A 15945-nucleotide genomic window follows, 5' to 3' on the forward strand; every position below is an offset into this window, starting at 1 on the left:
TATTTAGCATTTTTGGTTTTACCTAGACTGGAATTACTTTTTTTTTTTTTTTTTAATTAAGCTTATATATTTGCAATGTATAACAAATATCCAGCTACTCTGTGTGTCTCAGATTGGCTTGAAGCACTCCTTACTGTGTCTGGACTGTACTGGATGAAAAATTTCCTGTCATTGTTCCCTGTGTTTTGTAACTGTCCTCTGTTGCGGTACTTGTTTAACAAAAGCTGTGAACTGTCCTGTTGGGAAAGCCAACTGTGTCTATACCTGCTCTTCAGAAGAGATACAGCCTTTTTTTGAAATTAGTAGGAGTCTTAGAAGAGAATGGTTTCACCTGGAATGCTATTTATCACATTGGATTTTAATAGGTGCAGATTTCCTTTATGCTTTTTCTGTGTGTGGTTTGAGGGGTTTTTGGCTGTTTTGTTGTGTTTGTTGTTTAGAGGGTTTTAGAGCAGAAATAGTAGCACTGTTCTGACATGAGTTGTAGTTTACTTGAGTCTGTCAGAATGTTACTGTGGAGCACTTGGCAACGCTGCAGTTGCCTGACTTTGTGATTGCTGTGCTTAAAATAGGCATGTTTTGTTTCTTACCTGCTCTCAGGGTGGGCTGGGCCCAGTGACTGATTAGTGCTGTATTTGAGAAAAGAGATTTCAGTGTTGGCAGAAGCATTGTGTTTATAGTCCTTCAACTCTCTTTCCATGCTGGTTGAAATAGAGGAGGAGAAGGAATTTCCACCTTTTACTAGTCAGGGTTTGATAGATGGTCTGGATTTTAGATGGGATCTTCCAAAGCTCTGTTAACAGGAAAGAATGCTCTTTCATCCTCTGGCTAAAAGGGCAGCTTTGCCTTCTGTTGCTGCTGTTCTGTGGTGCAGAAGAGTTGGTTCAACAGTAGATTTTCCTTTTCTGGAAAAGGTCTTGCCTGCATTCTTGGTTGAAAAATGATCAATTGAAAAAAAAAAGACCCAACATCTTTTTATGACCTGTCTGCAACTGGTTGTCAAATTTGATTTTCTCTCATTAACATTCCACTTGCAAAATCATTGTGGTTTGCATTGACTTTTCAAGGGAATGGGGTTTTTTTATTTTTTTTATGACTTGCACTGAGCTGATGTGCTGCATTGTTTTGTTCCAGATCTCATGAACTGCGATCGAAGATTCTTTCATTGCAGTTGCTTCTGTCCATCCTGCAAAATGCAGGACCAGTCTTCAGGACAAATGAGATGTTCATTAATGCTATAAAGCAGTACCTCTGTGTTGCACTGTCAAAAAATGGAGTCTCGTCAGTTCCAGAAGTTTTTGAACTTTCACTTTCCATATTTCTTACCCTCCTGTCAAACTTTAAGACTCATCTAAAGATGCAGATTGAGGTATGTTACATTAATTTCTAATTAAATGTGTGGGAGGTGTTAAGTGAAAATTTGTTTATATTTGTGTAGCTTGGTCTTGCTTAAATAAATTTGTTTTCCTTTGTAACTCACAGCTTTTGTGTAAGACTTGCCAGATTTTCCTTATTTTGAAGTTTTCTGTTGGGTGTGGCGTGGTACTATCACAGAGTGTTGCTGAAACTCAGAATTGAGTAGGTTTGTGGCTAAGCTCAACTAATGTTCAATATTACGATTTAGAAAGCTTAGCCTAGCACTGCATATTATAAATTAAGAAAATGAATGCACTCAGGAAAAGACTGTGTAATATATGGTTTTGCAAAAGATTTTTAGAGTAAAAACTAATGACATGAAAAGCATTGTGGATTCTCTTTGGGGTCACTTGAACGGATTTCTTTCTCTGGGGAAGTCCCAGCTATTCCATTATTGTAGCTGTACTTCCCTTTGCTTATCAGGACCTCTGTCAATATACGTTCTGAATAAGATGACCTCATTTCCTCTAAAGGTGTGCACCTCATTTAACTCTTCGGACTGCAAGTGGTGATAAGTCCATATTCTTTGCAATAAATTCTCGGTCCTGGCAGGCATTGTGAATTTTCAGTGGGTCAGTTCTAAGTCACAGGGTAAAAGGAAGATGTATCCTCATATGGGCCATTCAGTTAAGAGTAGGACTCAATGATCCTTGCAGATACCATCCAGTTCAGAATATTCTGTGATTCTATATGTGGAGGGTTTGTTCCTGAGATCAGCTCTTTGTACATAAGGTACAAGCAGCTTCTCAGAACAATTCTGTCCTGTTCAACCACATGGATACTCTCTTGTGGTGTCCCATGTGTTAAAGATCTTAATTCTGTGGTGAATAAAGTGGTACTGTGTGTAGTTGTGTTCCTGCTGTTTATTTTAGTAATTTTTTGTTTGGGGAGTCAGGTGTGAATATTGAACCCAACAGATTGCCTCATCCATGTGGGGCTTAAGTGTGTGAAGAGATGCTTAGAAATATTGATAAATCTTGCTGTTATAAGGACCTTGAATTCAGGGATATCTTCATCTGTGGATGTCATGTTACAAGTTGATGTGTTATGGCAGCTTTGAGGGAAGAACTTCATTTTGACAGTAGCATGTCACAAAATAATTGTGTTCTGATCACTTACCAGGTTATTTTGATACTTCTTTGGGGAAAAAACAGTCAGATTTCCAATGTATGTTTGAGCATAGATTAGAGAGAAGTGATTGAATGTGCCTTGAAAATATGATGCATTTTGAAAAGTTTCAAGGCCAACTGTGTGCTGAAAAGGCTGTAGTGCGTGTGCAGTGTTTGGCACATCAGACAGACTGGGTGGAGCCGTTCTCAGTCCCACAGCCTTGCCTCCCAGAAGGTGTTGGACTTGCTGTGTTTGGAGAGCTTACAAGTCAGCATGTAGGTGGTGAACGCATTCCAGTCGGCTTCCCTGACAGAAATTTGATAGGTTTCTGTCACTGCCAGCCTTTCACAAATCCCTAACAGAAAATTAAGACATGACGCAAACTGGATATAGGATGCCCTACACTATTGTAGCAGGTTCTAGAGTATTCTAAATTAGGACCATCATCACATATCAGGGTTGCGTTTCCTCCTTGTGAATAGGAAACCCCAAAACTTAATGCTGCTGAAGTACCCATCTATTACAAAGTACGGGGTACAGCAGTTTCTAGAAACTTCTTTCTTTTTTCTGATTGTGAGCTAAGAATTCTTCTTCCAGCTACTGATCCTAAAGGTTATTCTGAAGATGTGGGTAGACATGTAGATCTTCACATGCAGTTTGTGTCTTGGAGCAGTACGGAGAGCCATATGCTCTGATTTATAATATGCAAAATCTATATATTTTTGGAGTGAGACTGCATTTTTCATCTGTGTAAGAATTTTCTGGCATGTTTCAAAAGAATAGTTTCGGATTGTGTTGAAAGTGACCCTCCTATGGCCTGTTGACTTACATGTTTAGCTAACACTGCCCTCTGATAGTAAAAGAGTTTGAGTTGTACCTTAGTTCTGTTTTAACAGCAATTCTGAATGGGTTAATGAATATCTTTGCAGCAAATTAAATCCTAGATATCAGAGGAGTTGGTGTGTCATTTAGCTGTACTTACCATTACTGCCCTTTCATAACTCTCAATACTTTAAAACTCATACTTTAATTGGCCAAACATAATAATAGCTCTTTTCTGGTTTAGTTTTCCAGTGTGTTAGGAACAAAGTCTCAACTCTGTGATCCAAATTGCAGTAAGTTATATAAATAGCATTTTTAAATAGCTGAAAGGTAAACCATAACTATGTTTTTTAGAAGTTCTTCATTCCAGGATATGCTTGTCCAAAGGTGACACTACAAGCAAGAAGTCAGCTTGGTCTCAGAGGCATAAAGATATGAAGTGCCTTGATATTATGCAGAGCTTCCAGCTATTTTCTCTTCTAGCTTAGATTTAGGTTTAGTTTTTGTCCCTGAAACCTTTTTCTTTGCTTCATTAGTGACTTCCTTTTTAAATTTTCTACCAGGAAAGAAATACTTTTGCTGGTTCCAGAGAGTATATAAAATTAGTGTCTTTCCATAAAAAAATCAGAAAACACCAAATGTTTAACTGAGAGATACTCACAGTGTGACATGTGTTAAATTTTTGTTGTTCTCTGATTATGTAAAATTGTGGCTAAAATCAGTCTAGTACGCTTAAGTTTAAGCACATGCAAGTCTTTGAATTGTTTTAAGTTGAACTCCTTAAATTTCATAAGGATGCTTTCATTATTAAGACAGCTGGTATTGTGCTGCGTGCCTCTATTTCTCTGAAGAGATCAATAAAACGTAACTATTGTTAGCACATTTTGCTTGAGAAAATAGCTTACTACCCAAGTTGCCTAAAAGTCAGTGTTGCTGTTTTTCCCCACAGGTATGACTTAAAGTGGAAGCAGCCTTATGTTTTTCACTACCTGGCTAGTAGCATAAAAATCTCTGTAAAAATTCTGTGCTATGAAGGAACATTCAATATTAAAAACAAGGGTAGTTATATATTTGGATATTTATGTGATGCTATTGGAGAAGTTGAGTGGCTTGAGACTCTCAGCAGCCCTCTAGTGAAACTGTGTAGTGGGTTTGGAAGCCACAAGTAAGTGTGAAGAGCTGAGCTCTCAGAAGTTGAGAAAGGTGATGTAATACCCTGTAGCAGTTCAGTTTTGATTTCAGGTGCTGTTACAGTTGCCACTGCTGAGGGAGGAAGTGGGAAGAAACCTTAGTTTAGCTGCTAGGCAAGCTAGGCTGAATTAGTCAGCCTATGGTGCTGATGGATCTGGTGAGGAATTAATTGGGAGGGAGTAAAATAGTTTCTGTTCCAAATAACAGCATCTGTACTAAAATGATTTTGGGCAAACTTATCTGTATTCTAGTGAAGAGTAGCTTTCCTGTTAATGGAGTTGCTGCATACTGTGCCTGACCGGTACCCTTCTTCCAATAATAATCTAATACTGTAGAGTGATTCTTTTGTGTCAAAATGTTTCCCTTCTAATGAAGGTCCAATACTTCAAATTTGCATGAGTAGTTGTTTGTTATGTTTGTGTCATAATGTCATCATGCTGTAGATAAAGTATTTTTGTCATGAGGTAATAGCTCTTCTTTCAAAATCCCAAGTGAACTCTTAACAGCAGTTTAGGCTTCTTGTTAGGCTGAACTGCCCTTCAGAATTTGACATTTTTCCCAATTCTTCTGCTTTTGATGCTCAGAAAATAAACCTGGACAACACTGCAGAAGCACATAAGTAAATAATTCAAATTCCTAATTTGCACGTATCAGTTGTAATTTGTATTTCTTCCTTTCCTCCTTTTTTTTTGCCTTTTCGTTATTTCCTGTGCTTCTAAAGAGCTGCTTTCAGAATTATGTCAGATTTTTGACCGTCAAAGTTAGTGACTGTTTTTGTAATAGATGTTTTTTTTCTCCTTCTTCCTGGAATATTTTTTAGGTTTTCTTCAAAGAAATTTTCCTGTATATCTTGGAAACTTCTACTAGCTCATTTGATCATAAGTGGATGGTTATACAAACGCTGACAAGGATATGTGCAGGTATTAAGGACTGTTGTGTTCTAGATTTTATTTTTTTATCTTAAAGAATAAAACTATAGTTGCCTTTCATTAAACCTAATTTTTGTTCCAAGGTTGACAGTGTCGCTTTATTTATAGATGCTCAGAGCGTGGTGGACATCTACGTGAACTATGATTGTGATTTAAATGCAGCAAATATATTTGAAAGGCTGGTTAATGACTTATCGAAGATTGCTCAAGGAAGGGGTAGCCAAGAACTTGGCATGTCCAATGTTCAGGTAAAAATTGCAACAAACTTTATGAAGTTTCATGTTTCTTGACATGATAGGTTGAGACTAAACTCTCCAGTCCACTAATTAATTGCTTTTGAAATCTTTTCTAGGAATTAAGTTTGAGGAAAAAAGGATTGGAATGCTTAGTATCGATCTTGAAATGCATGGTAGAGTGGAGTAAGGATCAATATGTAAATCCCAATTCCCAGACAACCCTTGGTAAGACATATGATGTGTTTCTTCTGGCTTTAGTAATGAGGTGCTGCAGGACTTGAGTGTGTTCTTCCAGTATTTTGAAGCTGTTAATGTCTGGATTATTTTTCCTTTGGTAGAAATATTGGTAAGTTTAGTGTCATTTGAACAAGTTGTCTTAGTCGTCTTTTCCTGTTTGTGTGAATTCCTAGAATGCTGCTGGACTGAAAATGTTTAAATCCTGTTATTTTCTGTATTTCTGATTTTAAAAGTGTCTCAAAACTTTCTTTGAAGCTCCCCTAATTTTTATATAATTTCATATTGATTAAATAACTGCTAAAGCAAGCTGAATAGAGAGCTTCTTTTATTTACTTACTGCTTACTTCAAAAATTACTTATTTACTGAATATTTACTTATACATTTTATAGCTGTAGAAGTTTGAATGTTGTAAGCCATGAAGTCACAAAATAGTTACTTGTTTTAATCTTGTTTTCATCCAACCTAAGGTTATGCCAGAATTTTCAGATTAAGCACTTAAAGTTGGTAGGTGAAGTAGTAAACTTTCTAAGAGTGGTTAGCATGGCTGTCTTTGTGAACTGAGAGCACCAGCTCCTTGGCATGACTAAATTCTTTTAGACACTGTGTTTCAAACACTTAGAAAAGTTGCTCCTGGTTAAAAGTGTCACTGGATTTGAAAATGAAATATAAAAACTGTAGTTGGTTTTCTGAGGTGTTGGTGGTTTTTTCCCAAGTACCTGAAATCATAGTTTTAATTTAGGAGTTAAATTTCAGTATGTGATTAACTGAAAGAATTCTCCTTGATATGTTGTTATTATTTACTTTCCCAACCAAAACAAAAGCAGAATATATATATAAACAAAATGAATACATAATTGAAGATAACTCTGAGTTTTAGAAGCCTGCATTGAGGATTTGACGTGATTTTTATTTCTTTTCACTGTATCTGTTTTGGATATATGTAACCCTTTCCAATTTATAGGCCAAGAAAAACCCACAGAACAGGACAGCAATGAAACCAAACACCCTGAAACAATTAACAGATATGGAAGCTTAAATTCTTTGGATTCTACTGCTTCATCAGGAATTGGCAGTTACAGCACACAGATGTCTGGCACTGACAACCCAGAGCAGTTTGAAGTCCTAAAGCAGCAAAAGGAAATAATAGAACAAGGAATTGACTTGTGAGTGCCCTTTTATCACCCATGGGAGGGTGGATTCTTTTGGAGCTATGAAGATTCCTGGGTTTTTCTTCCTTCTCCTCATAGATACTCATCTTGTGTTAGGAAAAAAACTCTGGATGTAACAGCACTTCCTCTGGTGAAAGAGTGCTGAATGGTGTCCCCTTTGGAGCCTGTCAACAGTGTTTTGTGTTAACCTAATTCCTCACAGCTAGAAGATGAGTACTCTGAATGTTTGTTCTTTTTTCTCCAGACCTGCTTGTCTAAAAATAAGGTTTTTATATTTGGATAAAAAGAACATTGAACTCATGATCATTTAAATATGACCCGTTTTAATGTACGTGTTTCTGGTGAAATTGCCTATATGCTTATGCTGATGAGTCCTTGTGATTAATTAACTTGTCATAATTAGAACTGGAGGACAGTGTAATTTCTCAGTGCAGTCTGACATAAATCTTCCATATGATTTCATCTTCATCACTTTAGTCTTCTCAGTGAGGTCATTTTTATGCAAAAATGAAAGTTTCCTGTCGTCTAATTCTTGGACCCTGCACAAATATGCCTTAGTCCTTTAGGGCTTCGGTTTCTTTCAGCTTCGTGGTTCTTTGTTTTCATATCTTTTCGTTTTGAGCCACTTGGATGTTTATAAATCTATGGGCCCAGATGGGATCCATCCCAGGGTGATGAGGGAGCTGGCAAAGAGCTTGTGAAGCTGCTCTCCATCATTTACCAACAGTCCTGGCTCAGTGGTAAGGTTCCAGATGACTGGAAGCTAATGTGACTTCCATTCGCAAAAAGTGTAGGAAGAAGGATCCTGGTAATTATAGGCCAGTTAGGCTGACCTCAGTACCCAGTGAGGTGATGGAACTGTTTATACTGAGTGTCATCACGCAGCACTTACAAGATGGCCAGGGTATCAGACCCAGCCAGCATGGCTTTAAGAGGGGTAGGTCATCTTTGACCAACCTGGTCTCCTTTTATGACCAGGTGACCCTCTTGGTGAATGCAGGAAAGGCTGTGGATGTTGTCTGTTTGGACTTCAGCAAGGCCTTTGACACTTTCTGCCACAGAATACTCCTGGAAAAGCTGGCAGCCCATGGCTTGGGCAGGAGCACTCTTTGCTGGGTTAGGAACTGGCTGGACGGCCGGGCTCAGAGAGTGGTGGTGAACAGTGCTGCATTCAGCTGGCAGCCAGTCATCTGTGGTGTCCCTCAGGGTTCTGTGCTGGGGCCAGTTCTGTTCAATGTTTTTATTGACTACATGGATGAGGGTATTGAGGCTTTAATTAGTAAATTTGCAGACAACAGTAAGCTGGCAGTGTGTATTGATCTGTTGGAAGGTGGGAGGGCTCTGCAGAAAGACCTGGAACAGTTGGACGGATGGGCAGAATCCAGTAAGATGAAGTTTAATAAGTCCAAGTTGCCGAGTTCTGCATTTTGGCCACAATAACCTCCTGCAGCATTACAGGCTGGGCACAGTGTGGCTGGACAGTGCCCAGGCAGAAAGGGACCTGGGGGTGCTGGTGACAGCAGCTGAACATGAGCCAGCAGTGTGCCCAGGTGGCCAAGAAGGCCAACGGCATCCTGGCCTGGATCAGGAATAGTGTGGCCAGCAGGAGCAGGGAGGTCATTCTTCCCCTGTACTGGGCACTGGTGAGGCTGCACCTTGAGTGCTGTGTCCAGTTCTGGCCCCTCAGTTTAGGGAGGACGTTGAGACGCTTGAGCGCGTCCAGAGGGGGCAACGAGGCTGGTGGGAGGTTTGGAAGACAAACCCTGTGAGGAACGACTGAGGGAGCTGGGGTTGTTTAGCCTGGAGAAAAGGAGACTCAGAGGAGACCTTGTCACTCTGAAAAGTGGCTGTAGTCAGGTGGGGGTTGGTCACTTTCTCCAGGCAGCAACTGATAGAATGAGAGGGCACAGTCTTAAGATGTGCCAAGGAAAATATAGGTTGGATAGTAGGAAAAAGTTTTTTACTGAAAGAGTGATAAAGTACTGGAATGGTCTGCCCGGGGAGGTGGTGGATTCACCATCCCTGGATGTGTGTAAGAAAAGACTGGATGTGGCACTGGGTGCCATGGTTTAGTTGAGGTGTTAGGGCTGGGTTGGTCTTCAGTGATCTTGAAAGTCTCTTCCAATCTAGTGATTCTGTGTGTGCGATTCTGTGGATGTGATTTTTATGGGCAACTAATGAATTTGTTTCATAACAGATTCAGATAAAAATCAACATCATAATTGCTCTTTTGAAGATTTTGCTGTCTTTGTGGATTTTTTTTTTCTTCATGAGTGGCAGTTAAATGGGAATGGCTCATTCTCACCTAATGTGCAGTTTGATAAAGGAAAAATATTTAATATGTAGATTTTTCAGCATCTCATCTGAAATTTCTGATTATTTTTACTTAAGGTGGTACAGTTTTGTGCATGGGTGAAAGGATTAACTCTCATTTCATCCTGCTCTTAATTGTACAGATTCAACAAGAAACCAAAGAGGGGGATTCAGTACCTGCAAGAACAAGGAATGCTTGGCACTACCCCTGAAGATATTGCTCAATTCTTGCACCAAGAAGAGAGATTAGATTCAGTAAGAAAACTGTTTTCCTGATGGCTGTCTGTGCTTATGCTGATGTGTTTATACTAATTGCAAATCAGTTGATAGTGTTTAGTGTGTAACACATTATTGTGGAATGAAGAAAAAGAAACTTCTCTCTCTCTTCTAAAATTTGTAAGTTCAAGGAATTTGGGTTGGAGGGTGCAGTAGAGCTCTGCCCTGTGCTCTATGCATCCTGCAGTTCAGCAAGGTGTAAAGCAAGAGACTACCCTACTTGAGCTGACTCAAAACTTGTACTTAGTTGCTGGTAAAGCTTGAAGCAACTTAGTACATCCTGTATACTTTAGTAAGGAACTGCCAGAAGTATCTGTCCTCCGGAAATGGCAAAAATAATAATGTGGTGCAACAACATTCATAGCACTTTTTTCTACCCCCAGAAGGAAGTTAGTTAATTGAGATTAGTTTTATGATTTTATTTACAACTAGCAGCTGTTGCTGGACTTGGAAGGGTCCTGCAATACCTGGATGGGAATATCTCATGTTAGTATTGTTATCAGAAACCTAACTTTCTGAAACAGTAGTTCTCACCATTGTGCATAAAAGCCACACCCATTGGTGCCTATGTTTGCAACTGTGGCTGAAGTCACAAATTTCAGTATTAATGCTTAGAATCAGACATCAAAACATTTTTTTAACCTCTGTTTACATATACAGGCATCTTTATCTGAATGCATGCTCTTTTTCACTGCTCTGTTGTGTTGACAGTGATCAACTCACATTTGAGTACCAGCTATTTTTATTTGAGCATCCCTTGCATCTGTTTGAGATCAGTACTCTAGGGGAAAAAGTTGAGTTTAGTAAGCTTTTTATTCCTGTGATAAGTTTCTTAACTACAAAAATCATAATAGCAGAGAACAATCATTAGTAATACTGACTTCGTCTTGTACATGTGTGGAATTCAGCTAATGAAAAAGTGGCATGTGAGTAAAGGCAGAGAAGGAAGAATGCAGACACATGTGTATGAGCATGGAAGAGCATTGTGATGGATTATATAGCCAGAATACTTTGCTTTGGACAATAGAGGAGAAGCAGGGGTATGTCTCAATTAACGGCAGTACATACCTCTCTTTTTGTAAGACATTTGACTCTGTTGTTGTTACTTATATTTGTTTTTCAAATATAAATGCACTAGTTTGTCTTTTCTATTCTTATTTTAGACTCAGGTTGGGGAGTTCCTGGGAGACAATGATAAATTTAACAAAGAAGTCATGTATGCATATGTAGACCAGCATGACTTTTCGGGAAAGGATTTTGTTTCAGCTCTGCGCATGTTCCTAGAAGGATTTCGTCTACCGGGAGAAGCTCAAAAAATTGATCGATTAATGGAGAAATTTGCTGCTAGATACTTAGAATGTAACCAAGGGTAAGATACACTTCTTCAGAGCTTTGGAAAGCTAAGTAATTAGTAACAAATCGTAATAAATTAAATTTGCTGTTCTTTCTCTCCTTTTTGCCTTCAGGCAAACTCTTTTTGCTAGTGCAGATACTGCATATGTTTTAGCTTACTCAATTATCATGTTGACAACAGATCTTCACAGTCCACAGGTATGTTGCTGGAATAAGTATCTGTAATTCATAGGCATGTTACTTTCAGGCTTTGTGACAATATAGTTGTAAAAGCTTGATGTCCAGTTTAACACTAGTATGTGTGTAAGAAGTAAGGTAGTGTACGTTTATGCATTTTTAAAGTAACAGGATTACGTTTTATGAGTGATGAGGTTTTGAAATTTTTTTGGTTAGGCCTTTCTATAAGGTAGGTTTCTGCCTTATAGATGGTTTGGTCTGTATGACAAGAAAAAGCTTTTTTTTCCCTTCCCTTCCCTTCCCTTCCTTTTCTTTTTTTTTTTTTAATGTATGTCTAATTTATCATACATTTGATCTGTGGATCGTACCAAACATTCGAGCGTTGGAATGTCCTCATGACTTTGTGGTATACTGTAGATTTGACAGTCTAGTCTCAGATGTGTTGAATACTTTGAAGTGTCTTCTGAACTAGCAGGTTTATCCTTGATGGTAACTTTTCATGGACTGGGCAGTTTTACAGGGGGCATTGTAACTGATGAGCTTGCCTCATTTGTTGATATTTACAGCTACTTTCTGCATTTCAGGTTAAGAATAAAATGACAAAAGAGCAGTATATTAAAATGAATAGAGGCATCAATGACAGTAAAGATCTCCCTGAAGAATATTTGTCTGCTATTTATAATGAAATAGCTGGAAAGAAGATTTCAATGAAAGAAACAAAAGAATTAACAATACCCACAAAGTCCAGTAAACAAAGTAAGTAGTGGCATTGTTAGCTTTCTCTAAGGGTTGGCTCTTCAGTTTCATGAGGTTCTCCTTTTTAAAGCGAATTGAATGAAGCAAACACCACTCACTTAACTCACAGTGGGTCCTAGCTTCTAATTTCATATCCTTTTCTTTTGACATAAATGAGTGATGCTAACCTTAAATCTGAATTAAATACAACTGCTTATTTTCACTGCTTATTTCCACTTCCTTTTGCATCTGAATTCCTGGCAATCAGTGCATTGACGGTGAAGGAGGCAGGTTTTGCTGTTGAGCAGCAACAGAGGGAAATCAGAGGGCTCTGTGAAGTTACATGGTTGCCAATAGGTACAGAGCAGAACACAGAAATTGTGTGTGTCTTCTGTTTCTTAAGTAACTGTTGTGATTTCCTGCAATAATCAATCTGTCTTCAAATATTTTGCAGTATTTGATTCTTAGGGTCCTAATTCATGCACTTTATTAATTATCTTTTCTTCTCTCAGATACCAGAAAAACTTTTTGTTTTGCACAGTGTGAAGATTGAGATGTTACTCATTCTAGCTTTTCTACAGAGAACATTGAGAGAGACTTAACTTTTTCCCAACATATTTGTATAATTTAAGTCCTAGGTTAGCTTTATTAACGGATTGCTTGCAGGAAAATTGCATCTGGAAAAAAGAAATACTCTTGTTTTCAGTACTCATTCACTTAACGTAATGTTTTATTGTCATTTTTAAAAAGATGATTACTACATGCTACTTGGATTTTACTGTCTTCATGAGACGGAGGTTCTGTTATGGAACTGAAAAGGTTTAATGTAGTTCTTGCCTGAAAAAGGATGTCCAGTTATTTTTGTAGTTATTTTCCTCTGCTGATGGATTCCTATGAAATATCTCTTCAATTTGAATTTAGTTTTGTGGGTGTGATATTTATGCTGTCAGTTGAGGTGATGGAGAAGAAATCTCTGTTGTTCAAATATCAAAACTGTACAAAGGTTTAAAAATAGTTCACATTTTAAACTTAAGTTTGCCTTAAGTTAAATTTTATCTGTATTAAAATAAATGTGAGAAGGCTGGTATGATAATTTCAGAAAGTAAAGATAATACAAAAATGCATCTGAGTATTGTACTTAATGAAAACCATAAAATTATTATATTTCTAAAGACATCATTGCTAAAGATGCACAAATGAGAGAAAAAATGTGTTTGCAGGTGTTGCTAGTGAGAAGCAGAGAAGACTCCTATATAACTTGGAAATGGAACAAATGGCTAAAACAGCTAAAGCTCTTATGGAGGCAGTGAGCCACGTTCAGGCCCCTTTTACTAGTGCGACACACCTGGAGCATGTGAGACCCATGTTTAAGGTGAGATACATGTTTAGATCATCATGTAGAATATCACAGTTTCTTAATACAGAGTGCTGACTGACAGGATTTTTTGAAAATACTAAGCATTTGCATCTGCTATGTTCTGCTCATTTTGTGAGTTATTTAACTTGCCACAGGAAGGAGAGGATTTTGAACCTTGTAATCTAGTTTCATTTACCCTGGAATTTAAGAAGTTTCTGTGCTGATAGAAGAAGCATCTTAAGGCAATGGAGCAATTATCAAGAAAAACCTTTATTTAATGTTGTCTCTTGCAAATTAATACTTTAGAAAGCTAGGACTCTGGTCCAGTGTAGAAGGACCAGGAGGAAGCTGGACCTGTTGTTATTATTATACCTGTTGTTACTGTAACTATTACTCCAAACACCTGTCTGCTATTGTGTAAGTGCAAAGCTGTCTGCATCCCAAATGCCTTTTCCATAGCAGTGGTTCAGATTCATAGATAGAGTATGTTCAGTAGTGTATGATGCCTCAGTGTGCTCTTGGATGTGGTCTCTGGCATAACCTAACTCACAGCAGTCATCTGCCATTGAGATAAATTGTTACGGCTTTACAGTGCTCTCCTTTGTGTTCTTGTTCAAGTCATGGTTCTCATATGACCCCTTTGTGAAGGGCTCCAGGGAACTCAAGTCTCAGACCACTACCACTGAATAAACAGATGGTTCCCTGGAGGGATGTGCTGTGAGGTTAGGTGGAGCTCCAGGCCCAAAAATCACAGAAACATGTAGATTGAAATGGACTCTTAAAAGCTTTGAGTCCTGTTGTTAACCCAGTGCTGCCAAGTCCACCACTAAACCATGACCTGAAGTGCCACATCTACATGTCTGTTAAATGCTTCCAGAGTTGGTGTCTGCACTACTTCCTTGGGCAGCTTGTTCCGACTTTTGTCAACTGCATCTGTAAAGGAATTTTTCCTAATATTCAATCTATACCTCACCTGGTGCAACTTGAGGCCACTTGCTCTCATCCTTTCCGTTGTTACTTCGAAGAAGAGACCAACTTCCACCTCTTTCACCAGCTCCATTGTCCTTCTCTGGACTCACTCCAGCACCTCCATGTCTTTCTTGCAGTGAGGGCCCAGAACTGAACACAAGATTCTGAGTGCAGCCTCACCAGTGCTGAGTACAGAGCACTGCCCTGGTCCTGCTGGCACAAGCCAGGATGCCATTGGCCTTCTTGGCCACCTGGGCACACTGAGGATCTCGCTGTAAGATTGCTCTCTATGAGGCAAAATTATGAGTTCTTTGTCACCCTGTTAAAAAAACTAGCATAGTATTTGATTTGTATGGAGGAATACTAAGCACAGACCTTGTTGAAAATTTACTTTTAAGCCATTCAAGGTATCACATAGCAGAGATGTACTATACTTTCTCTCTGCGCACTTCCTGAAGCTGAAGTTAAGTAATTCACATGCAAGCATCTATAAAATTAATAGTGTGATTTCCTTCAAGATACCAAGCCTAATACTTCCCTTTACTATCTGAAAAGTGTATTTCAAAAGTTCATTTTCAAAGGAGAAAAATATGAAACACCCTGGTTAAATTAACACCTTAAACAGGTTTCATGAAGGTGCAAAAAATGAGAAGTTGTTACTTGAAATTACTTGAAGATGTTCATGAACTCATTAAAATACTGAGGACAGTAGTGTAATGTATTGAACAGTGGGCCCTCGTCTCAAAAACAAGTGAGAACTGTGGAATTTGAACACTTAATTTCACTTTTTTTATTTAGACTTATATTTTCAGCAGAAATTTACAAATTTCTGGGTATCTTACCCATTGATGGCTACATGAAATTGATCATTGTAACTGTGTTTACAAATACATTGGCTAAATTTTTAAAACAGCAAAAAATCACTTTATGCACCCATCCAAGCAACCCAGACTTGATTGTCTGGTTTTGAGGCTCAATTTTCACCTGCAATAATACAGCCTACGAATAACAGCATACATCCAGTTACAAAGCACAGTGTACAGACTGCTAGATAGTTCTTAAGAAATTATTTCAGTTTTGTGATTTTTTGATTCTGGTTTTGGTTTCAATAACAGTGAAAATTGGGAAGGCAGTTTGTATGTGCAAACATTAAATGCTTTCTGAAGGTAGTGCTTTTGGAGTTGCTGGCTTAAACGAAACCAGAGCTCTGTGGTACCTCATTTTATTATGTCATTAAGTGTGAAATCTGTTGCTCCTTGTTGTACCCATTGATTCTGTATTTCACGTGGGGTGACTTCAGGTAAAACTATTTGAAATCATCCTGGATTCCATAGCATTTCCTCTCCATAACCCCGTGTAGTTACTGCAGCATCCTCTGCATCTTCTGAATGTTTTTTTCTGCCTTTGGGAGAAGGAGCCTTGACCAGAAGGAAAAGGACTGTGTAGACTCTCACAGTAATTTTAGTTGCATATATTACATCCTCAGTGCTGCCTAAGCCAAGAGGAATGGGAAACATCAGTAATGGCTTAGGTACAAAAAGATGGAGAGCTAAGGGCAACAAAATTAATAGTAGAGAGACAAGGCAAAAGTCATGTTCTGGATATTCTTCTTATTGTTTTTGGCTTACCATAATTTTAGTGTGATGAGTAAAGT

General features: G+C 38.4%; 1 protein-coding gene across 1 annotated transcript in view; it reads left to right on the forward strand.

Moving 5' to 3' along the window:
• The window catches only part of ARFGEF1 (ADP ribosylation factor guanine nucleotide exchange factor 1), an 86594-nt gene that overhangs the window by 44623 nt on the left and 26026 nt on the right, over positions 1 to 15945 (forward strand). The window contains exons 10-19 of the mRNA XM_066180386.1: positions 1135 to 1369; positions 5360 to 5459; positions 5577 to 5716; positions 5821 to 5929; positions 6904 to 7105; positions 9568 to 9679; positions 10864 to 11069; positions 11167 to 11251; positions 11815 to 11986; positions 13186 to 13337. Coding sequence (XP_066036483.1) covers positions 1135 to 1369; positions 5360 to 5459; positions 5577 to 5716; positions 5821 to 5929; positions 6904 to 7105; positions 9568 to 9679; positions 10864 to 11069; positions 11167 to 11251; positions 11815 to 11986; positions 13186 to 13337 — 1513 coding nt within the window. The remainder of the gene's footprint in view (positions 1 to 1134; positions 1370 to 5359; positions 5460 to 5576; positions 5717 to 5820; positions 5930 to 6903; positions 7106 to 9567; positions 9680 to 10863; positions 11070 to 11166; positions 11252 to 11814; positions 11987 to 13185; positions 13338 to 15945) is intronic.

The sequence above is a fragment of the Chamaea fasciata genome, unplaced genomic scaffold (assembly GCF_029207755.1).
Source record: "Chamaea fasciata isolate MVZ Bird 193981 ecotype frontalis unplaced genomic scaffold, bChaFas1.0.hap1 SCAF_1, whole genome shotgun sequence".
NCBI lineage: Eukaryota > Metazoa > Chordata > Aves > Passeriformes > Sylviidae > Chamaea > Chamaea fasciata.